Genomic DNA, 12,917 nt, shown 5'->3' with positions numbered 1-12,917 from the left:
GATGTCCCGAAGCGTGGTACATTGGCGAGACCATGCAGACGCTGCGACAACGAATGAACGGACATCGCGCAACAATCACCAGGCAGGAATGTTCCCTTCCAGTCGGGGAACACTTCAGCAGTCAAGGGCATTCAGCCTCTGATCTCCGGGTAAGCGTTCTCCAAGGCGGCCTTCAGGACCCGCGACAACGCAGAATCGCCGAGCAGAAACTTATAGCCAAGTTCCGCACACATGAGTGCGGCCTCAACCGGGACCTGGGATTCATGTCGCATTACATTCATCCCCCACCATCTGGCCTGCGAAATCCTACCAACTGTTCTGGCTTGATACAATTCACACCTCTTTAACCTGGGGTTACCCCATCTCTGGATCTGTAAGGATTTAATCACCTGCTAATGGTCACATTCCTAGCATTGTTTGGCATCTTTGAATTTGTCTATATATATGTTTCTGGAACAGACCTCTTCATTCACCTGAGGAAGGAGCAGCGCTCCGAAAGCTAGTGACATCGAAACAAACCTGTTGGACTTTAACCTGGTGTTGTTAGACTTCGTACTAGGTCACAGATGGCAGAGAGTAGCAATGGAAGGATGCTTTTCTAATTGGAGGGCTATGACCAGTGGTGTTCTGCAGGTATCAGTGCTGGGACCTTTGCTGTTTGTAGTATATATAAATGATTTGGAGGAAAATGTAACTGGTCTGATTAGTAAGTTTGCAGACGACACAAAGGTTGGTGGAATGCGGATAGCGATGAGGACTGTCTGAGGATACAGCAGGATTTAGATTGTTTGGAGACTTGGGCGGAGAGCTGGCAGATGGAGTTTAATCCGGACAAATGTGAGGTAATGCATTTTGGAAGGTCTAATGCAGGTATCCTGGTCTATATACAGTGAATGGTAGAACCCTCAAGAGTATTGAAAGTCAGAGAGATCTCCTTTAAAAGAGAGTTTCTCCTTTAAAAACACTTACTTTCACAGGAGCAGGCCATTGGATTTCGGCAAGAGCGGTGCATAAGTGATTTCTGGGAGGTAAGTTTCTCCTTTAAAAACACTTACTTTCACAGGAGCAGGCCATTGGATTTCGGCGGGAGCGGTGCACAAGTGATTTCTGGGAGGTAAGTTTCTCCTTTAAAAACACTTACTTTCAGAGGAGCAGGCCATTGGATTTCGGCGGGAGCGGTGCGCAAGTGATTTCTGGGAGGTAAATTTTTCCTTTAAAAACATTAAAACACTTCTTTTCTGTTTTATTTTTTTTCGACCCGCGGACTTCTGGGAAGCACCCCCCCCCCTCCCAACCAATAAATTCTGGTGGAGAGGAAACCCGAGACAGTACACGTGTAGTGTCTCCCACCCACCCTCCTCCTCTAACCTAATAAGATCCATTGGTGTGAGGTAAGTGCCATATTATCTTATTATTTTTTCTTTTTTTTTTAATTTACTGATTAGCCAGATCTTGGTTGGAAGTTAGAGGGATGGCAGGGAAGGGAGTGCAATGTTCCTCCTGCAGGATGTTTGAGGTGAGGGATGCCGTTCGTGTCCCTGCTGATTTTACCTGCAGGAAGTGCAGCCATCTCCAGCTCCTCCAAGACCGAGTTAGGGAACTGGAGCTGGAGTTGGATGAACTTCGGATCATTCGGGAGGCAGAGGGGGTCATAGATAGCAGTTTCAGGGAATTAGTTACACCAAAGATTGGAGATAGATGGGTAACTGTAAGAGGGACTGGGAAGAAGCAGTCAGTGGAGGGATCCCCTGCGGTCGTTCCCCTGAGTAACAAGTATACCGCTTTGGATACTTGTGGGGGGGGGGGGGGGGGACTTACCAGGGGTAAGCCATGGGGTACGGGCCTCTGGCACGGAGTCTGTCCCTGTTGCTCAGAAGGGAAGGGGGGAGAGGAGCAGAGCATTAGTAATTGGGGACTCGATAGTCAGGGGCACAGATAGGAGATTTTGTGGGAGCGAGAGAGACTCACGTTTGGTATGTTGCCTCTCAGGTGCAAGGATACGTGATGTATCGGATCGTGTTTTCCGGGTCCTCAAGGGGGAGGGGGAGCAGCCCCAAGTCGTGGTCCACATTGGCACTAACGACATAGGTAGGAAAGGGGACAAGGATGTCAGGCAGGCTTTCAGGGAGCTAGGATGGAAGCTCAGAACGAGAACAAACAGCGTTGTTATCTCTGGGTTGTTGTCCGTGCCACGTTATAATGAGATGAGGAATAGGGAGAGAGAGCAATTAAACACGTGTCTACAGGGATGGTGCAGGCAGGAGGGATTCAGATTTCTGGATAACTGGGGCTCTTTTTGGGGAAGGTGGGACCTCTACAGACAGGATGGTCTACATCTGAACCTGAGGGGCACAAATATGCTTTTGGGGGGGGGAGGAGATTTGTTAGTGCTCTTTTTGGGGGGGGGGGTTTAAACTAATGCAGCAGGGGCATGGGAGCCTGGATTGTAGTTTTAGGGTACGGGAGAATGAGAGTATAGAGGTCAGGAGCACAGATTTGACTTCGGAGGAGGGGGCCAGTGTTCAGGTAGGTGGTTTGAACTGTGTCTACTTCAATGCCAGGTAGGGCAGTAGATGTTGTCTATATGGACTTCAGTAAGGCCTTTGACAAGGTCCCTCATGGTAGACTAGTACAAAAGGTGAAGTCACACGGGATCAGGGGTGAACTGGCAAGGTGGATACAGAACTGGCTAGGCCATAGAAGGCAGAGGGTAGCAATGGAGGGATGCTTTTCTAATTGGAGGGCTGTGACCAGTGGTGTTCCACAGGGATCAGTGCTGGGACCTTTGCTCTTTGTAGTATATATAAATGATTTGGAGGAAAATGTAACTGGTCTGATTAGTAAGTTTGCAGACGACACAAAGGTTGGTGGAATTGCGGATAGCGATGAGGACTGTCAGAGGATACAGCAGGATTTAGATTGTCTGGAGACTTGGACGGAGAGATGGCAGATGGAGTTTAATCCGGACAAATGTGAGGTAATGCATTTTGGAAGGTCTAATGCAGGTAGGGAATATACAGTGAATGGTAGAACCCTCAAGAGTATTGAAAGTCAAAGAGATCTAGGAGTACAGGTCCACAGGTCATTGAAAGGGGCAACACAGGTGGAGAAGGTAGTCAAGAAGGCATACGGCATGCTTGCCTTCATTGGCCGGGGCATTGAGTATAAGAATTGGCAAGTCATGTTGCAGCTGTATAGAACCTTAGTTAGGCCACACTTGGAGTATAGTGTTCAATTCTGGTCGCCACACTACCAGAAGGATGTGGAGGCTTTAGAGAGGGTGCAGAAGAGATTTACCAGAATGTTGCCTGGTATGGAGGGCATAAGCTATGAGGAGCGATTGAATAAACTCGGTTTGTTCTCACTGGAACGAAGGAGGTTGAGGGGCGACCTGATAGAGGTATACAAAATTATGAGGGGCATAGACAGAGTGGATAGTCAGATGCTTTTCCCCAGGGTAGAGGGGTCAATTACTAGGGGGCATAGGTTTAAGGTGAGAGGGGCAAGGTTTAGAGTGGATGTACGAGGCAAGTTTTTTACGCAGAGGGTAGTGGGTACCTGGAACTCGCTACCGAAGGAGGTAGTGGAAGCAGGGACGATAGGGACATTTAAGGGGCATCTTGACAAATATATGAATAGGATGGAAATAGAAGGATACGGACCCAGGAAGTGTAGAAGATTGTAGTTTAGTCGGGAAGTATGGTCGGCATGGGCTTGGAGGGCCGAAGGGCCTGTTCCTGTGCTGTACATTTCTTTGTTCTTTGTTGAGTATACAAAATATGGTAGGGGAACTGGCAGCATGGGTTGGTACCTGGGACTTCGATGTTGTGGCCATTTCGGAGACATGGATAGAGCAGGGACAGGAATGGATGTTGCAGGTTCCGGGGTTTAGGTGTTTTAGTAAGCTCAGAGAAGGAGGCAAAAGAGGGGGAGGTGTGGCGCTGCTAGTCAAGAGCAGTATTACGGTGGCGGAGAGGATGCTAGATGGGGACTCTTCTTCTGAGGTAGTATGGGCTGAGGTTAGAAACAGGAAAGGAGAGGTCACCCTGTTGGGAGTTTTCTATAGGCCTCCAAATAGTTCTAGGGATGTAGAGGAAAGGATGGCGAAGATGATTCTGGATAAGAGCAAAAGTTATTATGGGAGACTTTAACTTTCCAAATATTGACTGGAAAAGATATAGTTCGAGTACATTAGATGGGTCGTTTTTTGTACAATGTGTGCAGGAGGGTTTCCTGACACAATATGTTGACAGGCCAACAAGAGGCGAGGCCACTTTGGATTTAGTTTTGGGTAATGAACCAGGCCAGGTGTTGGATTTGGAGGTAGGAGAGCACTTTGGGGACAGTGACCACAATTCGGTGACGTTTACGTTAGTGATGGAAAGGGAAAAGTATACACCGCAGGGCAAGAGTTATAGCTGGGGGAAGGGCAATTATGATCCCATTAGACATGACTTGGGGGGGATAGGTTGGAGAAGTAGGCTGCAAGTGTTGGGCACACTGGATAAGTGGAGCTTGTTCAAGGAACAGCTACTGCGTGTTCTTGATAAGTATGTACCGGTCAGGCAAGGAGGAAGGCATCGAGCGAGGGAACCGTGGTTTACCAAAGAAGTGGAATCTCTTGTAAGAAGAAGAAGGAGGCCTATGTGAAGATGAGGTGTGAAGTTTCAGTTGGGGCGATTGATAATTACAAGCTCGCGAGGAAGGATCTAAAGAGAGAGCTAAGACGAGCAAGGAGGGGACATGAGAAGTATTTGGCAGGTAGGATAAAGGAAAACCCAAAAGCTTTCTCGGTATGTCAGGAATAAAAGAATGACTACGGTAAGAGTAGGGCCAGTCAAGGACAGGGATGGGAAGTTGTGTGTGGAGTCTGAAGAGATAGGCGAGATACTAAATGAATATTTTTCGTCAGTATTCACTCAGGAAAAAGATAATGTTGTGGAGGAGAATGCTGAGACCCAGGCTATTAGAATAGATGGCATTGAGGTACGTAGGGAAGGTGTTGGCAATTCTGAACAGGCTGAAAATAGATAAGTCCCCAGGGCCTGATGGGATTTTTGCTAGGATTCTCTGGGAAGCCAGGGAAGAGATGGCTGGGCCTTTGGCTTTGATTTTTATGTCATCATTGGCTACAGGAATAGTGCCAGAGGACTGGAGGATAGCAAATGCGGTCCCTTTGTTCAAAAAGGGGAGTAGATACAACCCCGGCAACTATAGACCGGTGAGCCTCACGTCTGTAGTGGGTAAAGTCTTGGAGGGGATTATAAGAGACAAGATTTATAATCATCTAGATAGGAATAATATGATCAGGGATAGTCAGCATGGCTTTATGAGGGGTAGGTCATGCCTCACAAACCTTATCAAGTTCTTCGAGAAGGTGACTGAACAGGTAGACGAGGGTAGAGCAGTTGATGTGGTGTATATGGATTTCAGTAAAGCGTTTGATAACGGTAGGCTATTGCAGAAAATACGGAGGCTGGGGATTGTGGGTGATTTAGAGAGGTGGATCAGAAATTGGCTAGCTAAAGACAGAGGGTGGTGGTTGATGGGAAATGTTCAGAATGGAGTTCAGTTACAAGTGGTGTACCACAAGGATCTGTTCTGGGGCCGTTGCAGTTTGTCATTTTTATCAACGACCTAGAGGAGGGCGCAGAAGGGTGGGTGAGTAAATTTGCAGACGACACTAAAGTCGGTGGTGTCGACAGTGCGGAAGGATGTAGCAGGGTACAGAGGGACATAGATAAGCTGCAGAGGTGGGCTGAGAGGTGGCAAATGGAGTTTAATGTAGAGAAGTGTGAGGTGATTCACTTTGGAAGAAATAACAGGAATGCGGAATATTTGGCTAATGGTAAAGTTCTTGGAAGTGTGGATGAGCAGAGGGATCTAGGTGTCCATGTACATAGATCCCTGAAAGTTGCCACCCAGGTTGATAGGGTTGTGAAGAAGGCCTATGGAGTGTTGGCCTTTATTGGTAGAGGGATTGAGTTCCGGAGTCATGAGGTCATGTTGCAGCTGTACAAAACTCTGGTACGGCCGCATTTGGAGCATTGCGTACAGTTCTGGTCACCGCATTATGGGAAGGACGTGGAAGCTTTGGAGCGGGTGCAGAGGAGATTTACCAGGATGTTGCCTGGTATGGAGGGAAAATCTTATGAGGAAAGGCTGATGGGCTTGAGGTTGTTTTCGTTAGAGAGAAGGTTAAGAGGAGACTTAATAGAGGCATACAAAATGATCAGGGGGTTAGATAGGGTGGACAGTGAGAGCCTTCTCCCGCGGATGGAAATGGCTAGCACGAGGGGACATAACTTTAAACTGAGGGGTAATAGATATAGGACAGAGGTCAGAGGTAGGTTCTTTACGCAAAGAGTAGTGAGGCCGTGGAATGCCCTACCTGCAACAGTAGGGAACTCGCCAACATTGAGGGCATTTAAAAGTTTATTGGATAAGCATATGGATGCTAATGGCATAGTGTAGGTTAGATGGCTTTTGTTTCGGTGCAACATCGTGGGCAGAAGGGCCTGTACTGCGCTGTATCGTTCTATGTTCTATCTAGGAGTACAGGTCCACAGGTCACTGAAAGGGACAACACAGGTGGAGAAGGTAGTCAAGAAGGCATACGGCATGCTTGCCTTCATTGGCCGGGGCATTGAGTATAAGAATTGGCAAGTCATGTTGCAGCTGTATAGAACCTTAGTTAGGCCACACTTGGAGTATAGTGTTCAATTCTGGTCGCCACACTACCAGAAGGATGTGGAGGCTTTAGAGAGGGTGCAGAAGTGATTTACCAAAATGCTGCCTGGTATGGAGGGCATTAGCTCTGAGGAGGGGTTTAATAAACTTGGTTTGTTCTCACTGGAATGACGGAGGTTGAGGGGCGACATGATAGAGGTCCACATAATTATGAGGGGCATAGACAGAGTGGATAGTCAGAGGCTTTTCTCCAGGGTACAGGGGTCAATTACTAGGGGGCATAAGTTTAAGGTGAGACGGGCAAAGTTTCGAGTAGATGTACGAGGCAAGTTTTTTTTACACAGAGGGTAGTGGGTGCCTGGAACTCGCTACTGGAGGGGGGGGTGGAAGCAGGGACGATAGTGACATTTAAGGGGCATCTTGACAAATACATGAATAGGATGGGAATAGAGGGATACGCACCCAGGAAGTGTAGAAGATTGTAGTTTAGTCGGGCAGCATGGTCGGCACGGGCTTGGAGGGCCGAAGGGCCTGTTCCTGTGCTGTACATTTCTTTGTTCTTTGTCTACATGGGTTTTGTCCAGGTGCTCCGGTTTCCACCCACAGTCCAAAGATGTACAGGTTAGGTGAACTGGCCATGATCAATTGCCCCTTCCTGTCCAAAGGTTAGTTCAGGTTACGGGAGTCGGGCGAAGCATCGTTAGGTGGTGTTTCGGAAGGTTGGTGCAGACTTGATGGGCAAAACTGCCTCCCTCTACACTGTAGGGATTCTATGAAGGACAGGACCCAGAGCTAAAGCCGGTTACTCCAGAAGGGGAGAAGGGTGTAACCAGATCTCTGTTCAGCTGTAACCTTATGTACAGCCTGGTGTATCCCAACCTCCTGGCACCGAACACTAAATCCACCCAAACTGAGATCCAGGCAAAGATTGACTGGAATGTTTCCAAGGATGATGAGGATAGATTGGGACTCTTCGCCTCCGAGAAGGTTGAGAGATTGAGATGTTCCAAAACAGGAGAGCAGGAGGAAAAGGTTTTTCACCCAGCGAGTGGTTGGGATGTGTGATGCGCTGCCCCAGCTAGTTCAATTGAGGCATTCGAAAGGGAATTGAATGAATGCAAGTCCGAAAAGGAAGACGGTTCAGGGATACATGGAGAAGGCCAGGGAACAGTTGAATTGCTCAATTGAGCAAACAGGACAGGCCAAATGCCTGCTTTGGTGATGAAACTATTGTACAAATGGCGCTCCACGATGTGTGAAGTGCCGGGATGAGTTTTTTGAAAGGTTCTTTATGATAAAGCAAGCACAGTGGTTAGCATTGTTCCTTCACAGTGCCAGGGTCCCAGGTTCGATTCCCACTTGGGTCAATGTCTGTGTGGAGTCTGCAATTTCTCCCCGTGTCTGCTTGGGTTTCCGCCGGGTGCTCCGGTTTCCTCCCACAAGTCCTGAAAGACATGCTGTTAGGTGAATTGGACATTCTGAATTCCCCCTCTGTGTACCCGAACAGGCGCCGGAATGTGGCGACGAGGGGCTTTTCACAGTAACTTCATTCCAGGGTTAATAATAATCTTTATTGTCGCCAGTAGGCTTATATTAAGTTCTCCTTTCTCACAGGTACATCAGGGAAACTCACCTCGGATCAGCCACTCACAGTTCCCATTGACAGAATAGTTGCCAGGGCCATCGGTTACATAGCCAGGCTGTTGGTACAGGAGCTGCCGGTGCCCTTTACATTCGCCAGCCCGCCCTCTTGGGCAGAGTAGCAGCACCAGGAGTGCCAGGCTATCCACCAGCCTCACCCTGTTCCACCGCTCGTTCCGCGGGGCAGAGCCCATCCTGCCTTTTGCACTGTGAGGGGTGCTGCGCCCTTCCAGCCTGCAAAGCAATTGGCTGACTGACCGCCGTCAATCACTGGGGCAGCACGGGTCAAAGGTCGGCACCAACATAAGCTGTAACAGAAAGAACCCAGGTTTAATCGTGGTGGAGTGTGGGGGCGACAGCTGGCACATACACACATTGTCCACACACCCCTTGACCATGCACACAGCCGCCATGTATACGTGAGCATTCTGCACCAGACAACCTGGGACATTGCCACCCAAAGCCCAAGGAAACCCAAGACCTGGGAGGTAGGAAATTTCCTAACGTGACCTAGGGCAGCTCATCGGTAACGTAGTATCACGCTGAATGCATACAGTGCACAATAGGCTCGTTTGACACTGAAAGTCCTCCCAGCCCCTTTCCCACACCCTTTCACACGAACATCAGTAGTCAACATGCACTCTGTGCAAAGTTCCAGACAGTAACTGATCCCCTCGCTTTCCCTCCTCTCTGCCTCACACATTGTCTCGGTCACACTCCAGCCATCTCAAACTCCCTGTCTCACTGCACCCTCCATGCCTCTTCCCCTCCCTGCCTGCCGCCCTCTCCAAATCGGTGTCTCCGTCTCCCTGCCTCTCCTTTCTGTCTCCCCCCTCTGTCTGTCTCTCTCTTTCTGTCACTCTCTCTGCCCGTCTCTCTCTCTCTCTCTCTCTGCCCATCTCTCTTTCTCTGCCCATCTCTCTTTCTCTGCCCATCTCTCTTGTTATGCACCAGGCTTTAGAGAACCCAAAGTGTATCATGGAGTTCACCTGACCCACATCTTTTAATAGATTGTGGTATGGGGAGCACACAGACCACTCTACAGGTGTGGTACAGCAGAAATGGAAACGTTTTTTTTGAAGCAAAATAAAGTTTATTCTATGAACTCAAGTTAACCTTTTTAAAACATACAGTGAACATCTTAGCAACCAGTAAATCAAATACACCCCCAAAGACTACAACACCAAGTAATCCTTAATAAATTCTCAAACAACATCCAGAAGACAAAAGACCCTTTTAACACAAAGATCAGGTTTAAATTCACTATTGAGAGCAGCTATCACTTTGAAAATCCCAAATGAACATTTATAAGCATGTAAAGATTCATTCACATGCTGCTGTGATTTCACCTTCTCCAAAACTAAAATGAAACCAAACCCACTCAGCAGCAAAAAGACGAAAGCGAAAGTAAAAAGCTGACAGACAGCCCAGCTCCACCCACTCTCTGACATCACTGCAGTAATTTTTTTTTTTTTTATAAATGTTTTATTGAAAATTTTTTCCCAAACAACAATTTTTCCCCTCTTACAAAGCAAACGCAACAATAACAATACAGAAATTTTAAACAATACACAAGTAACAAAACCCCTTTATCTTTGACCTAAACTAAACCCCCCCCCCTCCCCCCCCCCCCCCCCTCCCCCTGGGTTGCTGCTGCTGGTCATCTGTCTTCCCTCTAACGTTCCCCTAGGTAGTCGAGAAATGGCTGCCACCGCCTGGTGAACCCTTGAGCCGATCCCCTCAGGGCAAACTTTATCTGCTCCAGTTTAATGAACCCCGCCATATCATTTACCCAGGCCTCCAGTCCGGGGGGTTTCGCCTCCTTCCACATGAGTAGGATCCTGCGCCGGGCTACTAGGGACGCAAAGGCCACAACGTCGGCCTCTTTCGCCTCCTGCACTCCCGGCTCTTCCGCAACTCCAAATAGAGCTAACCCCCAGCCTGGTTTGACCCGGGCCTTCACCACCCGCGAAATCACTCCCGTCACTCCCTTCCAATACCCTTCCAGTGCCGGGCATGCCCAAAACATATGTGCGTGGTTTGCCGGGCTCCCGCCACACCTCCCACATTTGTCCTCCACTCCAAAGAACCTGCTCAATCTTGCTCCCGTTATGTGTGCTCTATGTAGCACCTTAAATTGAATCAGGCTAAGCCTGGCGCATGAGGAAGAGGAATTTACCCTGCTTAGGGCATCAGCCCACATACCCTCCTCTATCTCCTCCCCTAGTTCTTCTTCCCACTTTCCTTTTAGTTCGCCCACCGACTCCTCCCCCTCTTCCCTCATCTCTCGGTAAATCTCTGACACCTTGCCCTCTCCGACCCACACCCCTGAAAGCACCCTGTCCTGTATCCCCTGTGTCGGGAGCAATGGAAATTCCCTCACCTGTTGTCTAGTAAATGCCCTCACCTGCATATATCTCAAGAAATTTCCCCGGGGCAACTTATACTTTTCCTCCAATGCTCCCAAGCTCGCAAAAGTCCCATCTATAAATAAATCTCCCACCCTCCTAATTCCCAACTGGAACCAGCTCTGAAATCCTCCATCCATTCTTCCTGGGGCGAACCTATGGTTGTTCCTGATTGGGGACCCCACCAGGGCTCCCCGCACCCCTCTCTGTCGCCTCCACTGTCCCCAGATATTCAATGTTGCCGCCACCACCGGGTTCGTGGTAAACTTTTTAGGTGAGATCGGTAGCGGCGCCGTCACCAGCGCCTCTAAACTCGTCCCTTTACAGGACTTTCTCTCCAGTCTTTCCCACGCCGCTCCCTCACCCTCCATCATCCATTTACGTATCATTGCCACATTGGCGGCCCAATAGTAATCGCCCAAGTTCGGTAGTGCCAATCCTCCTCTGTCCCTACTACGCTGAAGGAACCCCCTCCTTACTCTCGGAACTTTCCCTGCCCACACGAAGCTCGTGATGCTCCTGTCTATTTTATTAAAAAAGGTCTTAGTGATTAGTATAGGGAGACATTGAAATACAAATAAGAACCTCGGGAGGACCATCATCTTAATTGCTTCCACCCTGCCCGCCAGCGACAGTCACTGCAGTAATAAACACCCATTTCTTAAAGGTACTCTCACACGACACTCTCTCTGCCTCTCTCTCTCTGTCGCTCCCCCCCCACCCCGTCCCCTCTCTCCCCCCCCCTCCTCCTCTCTCCCCCCCTCCCCCTCTCTTCCCCCCTCCCCCTCCCTCCTCTCCCCCCCTCCTCTCCCTCTCTTCCCTCCTCTCCCCCCCCTCCTCTCCTCTTCCCTCCCCCCCTCTCCCCCCTCCTCTCCTCTTCCCTCCCCTCTCCTCTTCCCTCCCCCCTCCTCTTCCCCCCCTCTCCTCTTCCGCCCCCCCCTCCTCTCCTCCCCCCCTCCTCCTCTCCTCTCCCCCCCTCCGCTCTCCTCTCCCCCCCTCCTCTCCTCCCCCCCTCCTCGCCTCCCCCCCTCTCCCCCCCCACTCCCCACCCCTCTCCCCCCCATCTCTCTCCCAACCCCCCTCCTCTCTCCCCCTCCCCTCTTCTCTTCCCCCCTCTCCCCCTCTCCCAACCCCCCCTCTCCCAACACCCCCTCTCTCCCACCCCCCCCCTCTCCCACCCCCGCTCCTCCCCCCTCTCCTCCCCCCCTCACTCCTCCCCCCTCCTCTTCTCTTCCCCCCCACTCTCTTCCCCCCCACTCTCTTCCCCCCCACTCTCTCCCCCCCCTCCCACCCCCCCCTCTCTTCCCTCCCTCTCTCTCTTACCCCCTCTCCTCTTTCCCCCCCTCTCTCTTCACCCCCCCGTCCCCTCCTCTCTTCCCCCCCCCCCGTCCCCTCCTCTCTTCCCCCCCCGTCCCCTCCTCTCTCCCCCCCCCGTCCCCTCCTCTCTCCCCCCCCTCTCCCCTCCTCGCTCACCCCCCCTCTCCCCTCCCCCCGTCCCCTACTCTCTCCCCTCCCCCCGTCCCCTCCTCTCTCCCCCCCTCTCCCCACCCCTCCTCCTCTCCCCCCCCCTCTTCTCTTACCCCCCCCCCCTCCCCCCCCTCCCCCTCCTCTTCCGCCCCCCTCCTCTTCCCCCCCTCCTCTTCCCCCCCACTCTCTCTCCCACCCCCCCTCCTCTCTCCCCCTCCCCTCTTCTCTTCCCCCCCCACTCTCCCCCCCTCTCCCACCCCCTCTCCCACCCCTCTCCTCTCCCACCCCTCTCCTCTCCCACCCCTCTCCTCCCCCCCCCTCCTCTCTCCCCCCCTCTTCTCTTCCCCCCCACTCTCTCCCCCTCTTCTCTTCCCCCCCACTCTCTTCCCCCCCCTCTTCTCTTCCCCCCCCCTTCTCTTCCCCCCCCTCTTCTCTTCACCCCCCTCTTCTCTTCACGCCCCTCTTCTCTTCACCCCCCTCCTCCTCTCTCCCCCCTCCTCCTCTCTCCCCCCTCCCTCTTTCCTTTCCCCCCCCTCTCTCTTCCCCCCCCTCTCTTCCCCCCCTCTCTCATCCCCCACTCTCCCCCCCCGTCCCCTCCTCTCTTCCCCCCCCTCTCTCCCCTCCCCCCGTCCCCTCCTCTCTCCCCCCCACTCTCTCCCCTCCTCTCTCCCCCCCACTCTCTCCCCTCCCCCCGTCCCCTCCTCTCTCCCC

The 12,917-nt window shown here is 51.3% G+C and overlaps 1 protein-coding gene across 1 annotated transcript in view; it reads right to left on the bottom strand.

Moving 5' to 3' along the window:
• LOC140406558 (multiple epidermal growth factor-like domains protein 8) overlaps positions 1 to 12,917 on the bottom strand; it is a gene marked incomplete at its 3' end in the record, with an annotated part of 113,550 nt that overhangs the window by 84,298 nt on the left and 16,335 nt on the right. Inside the window, exon 2 of the mRNA XM_072494553.1 lies at positions 8,324 to 8,639. Coding sequence (XP_072350654.1) covers positions 8,324 to 8,525 — 202 coding nt within the window. The remainder of the gene's footprint in view (positions 1 to 8,323; positions 8,640 to 12,917) is intronic.

Source organism: Scyliorhinus torazame, unplaced genomic scaffold, assembly GCF_047496885.1.
Source record: "Scyliorhinus torazame isolate Kashiwa2021f unplaced genomic scaffold, sScyTor2.1 scaffold_613, whole genome shotgun sequence".
NCBI lineage: Eukaryota > Metazoa > Chordata > Chondrichthyes > Carcharhiniformes > Scyliorhinidae > Scyliorhinus > Scyliorhinus torazame.
This window is presented reverse-complemented; position numbering and strand designations above follow the sequence as displayed.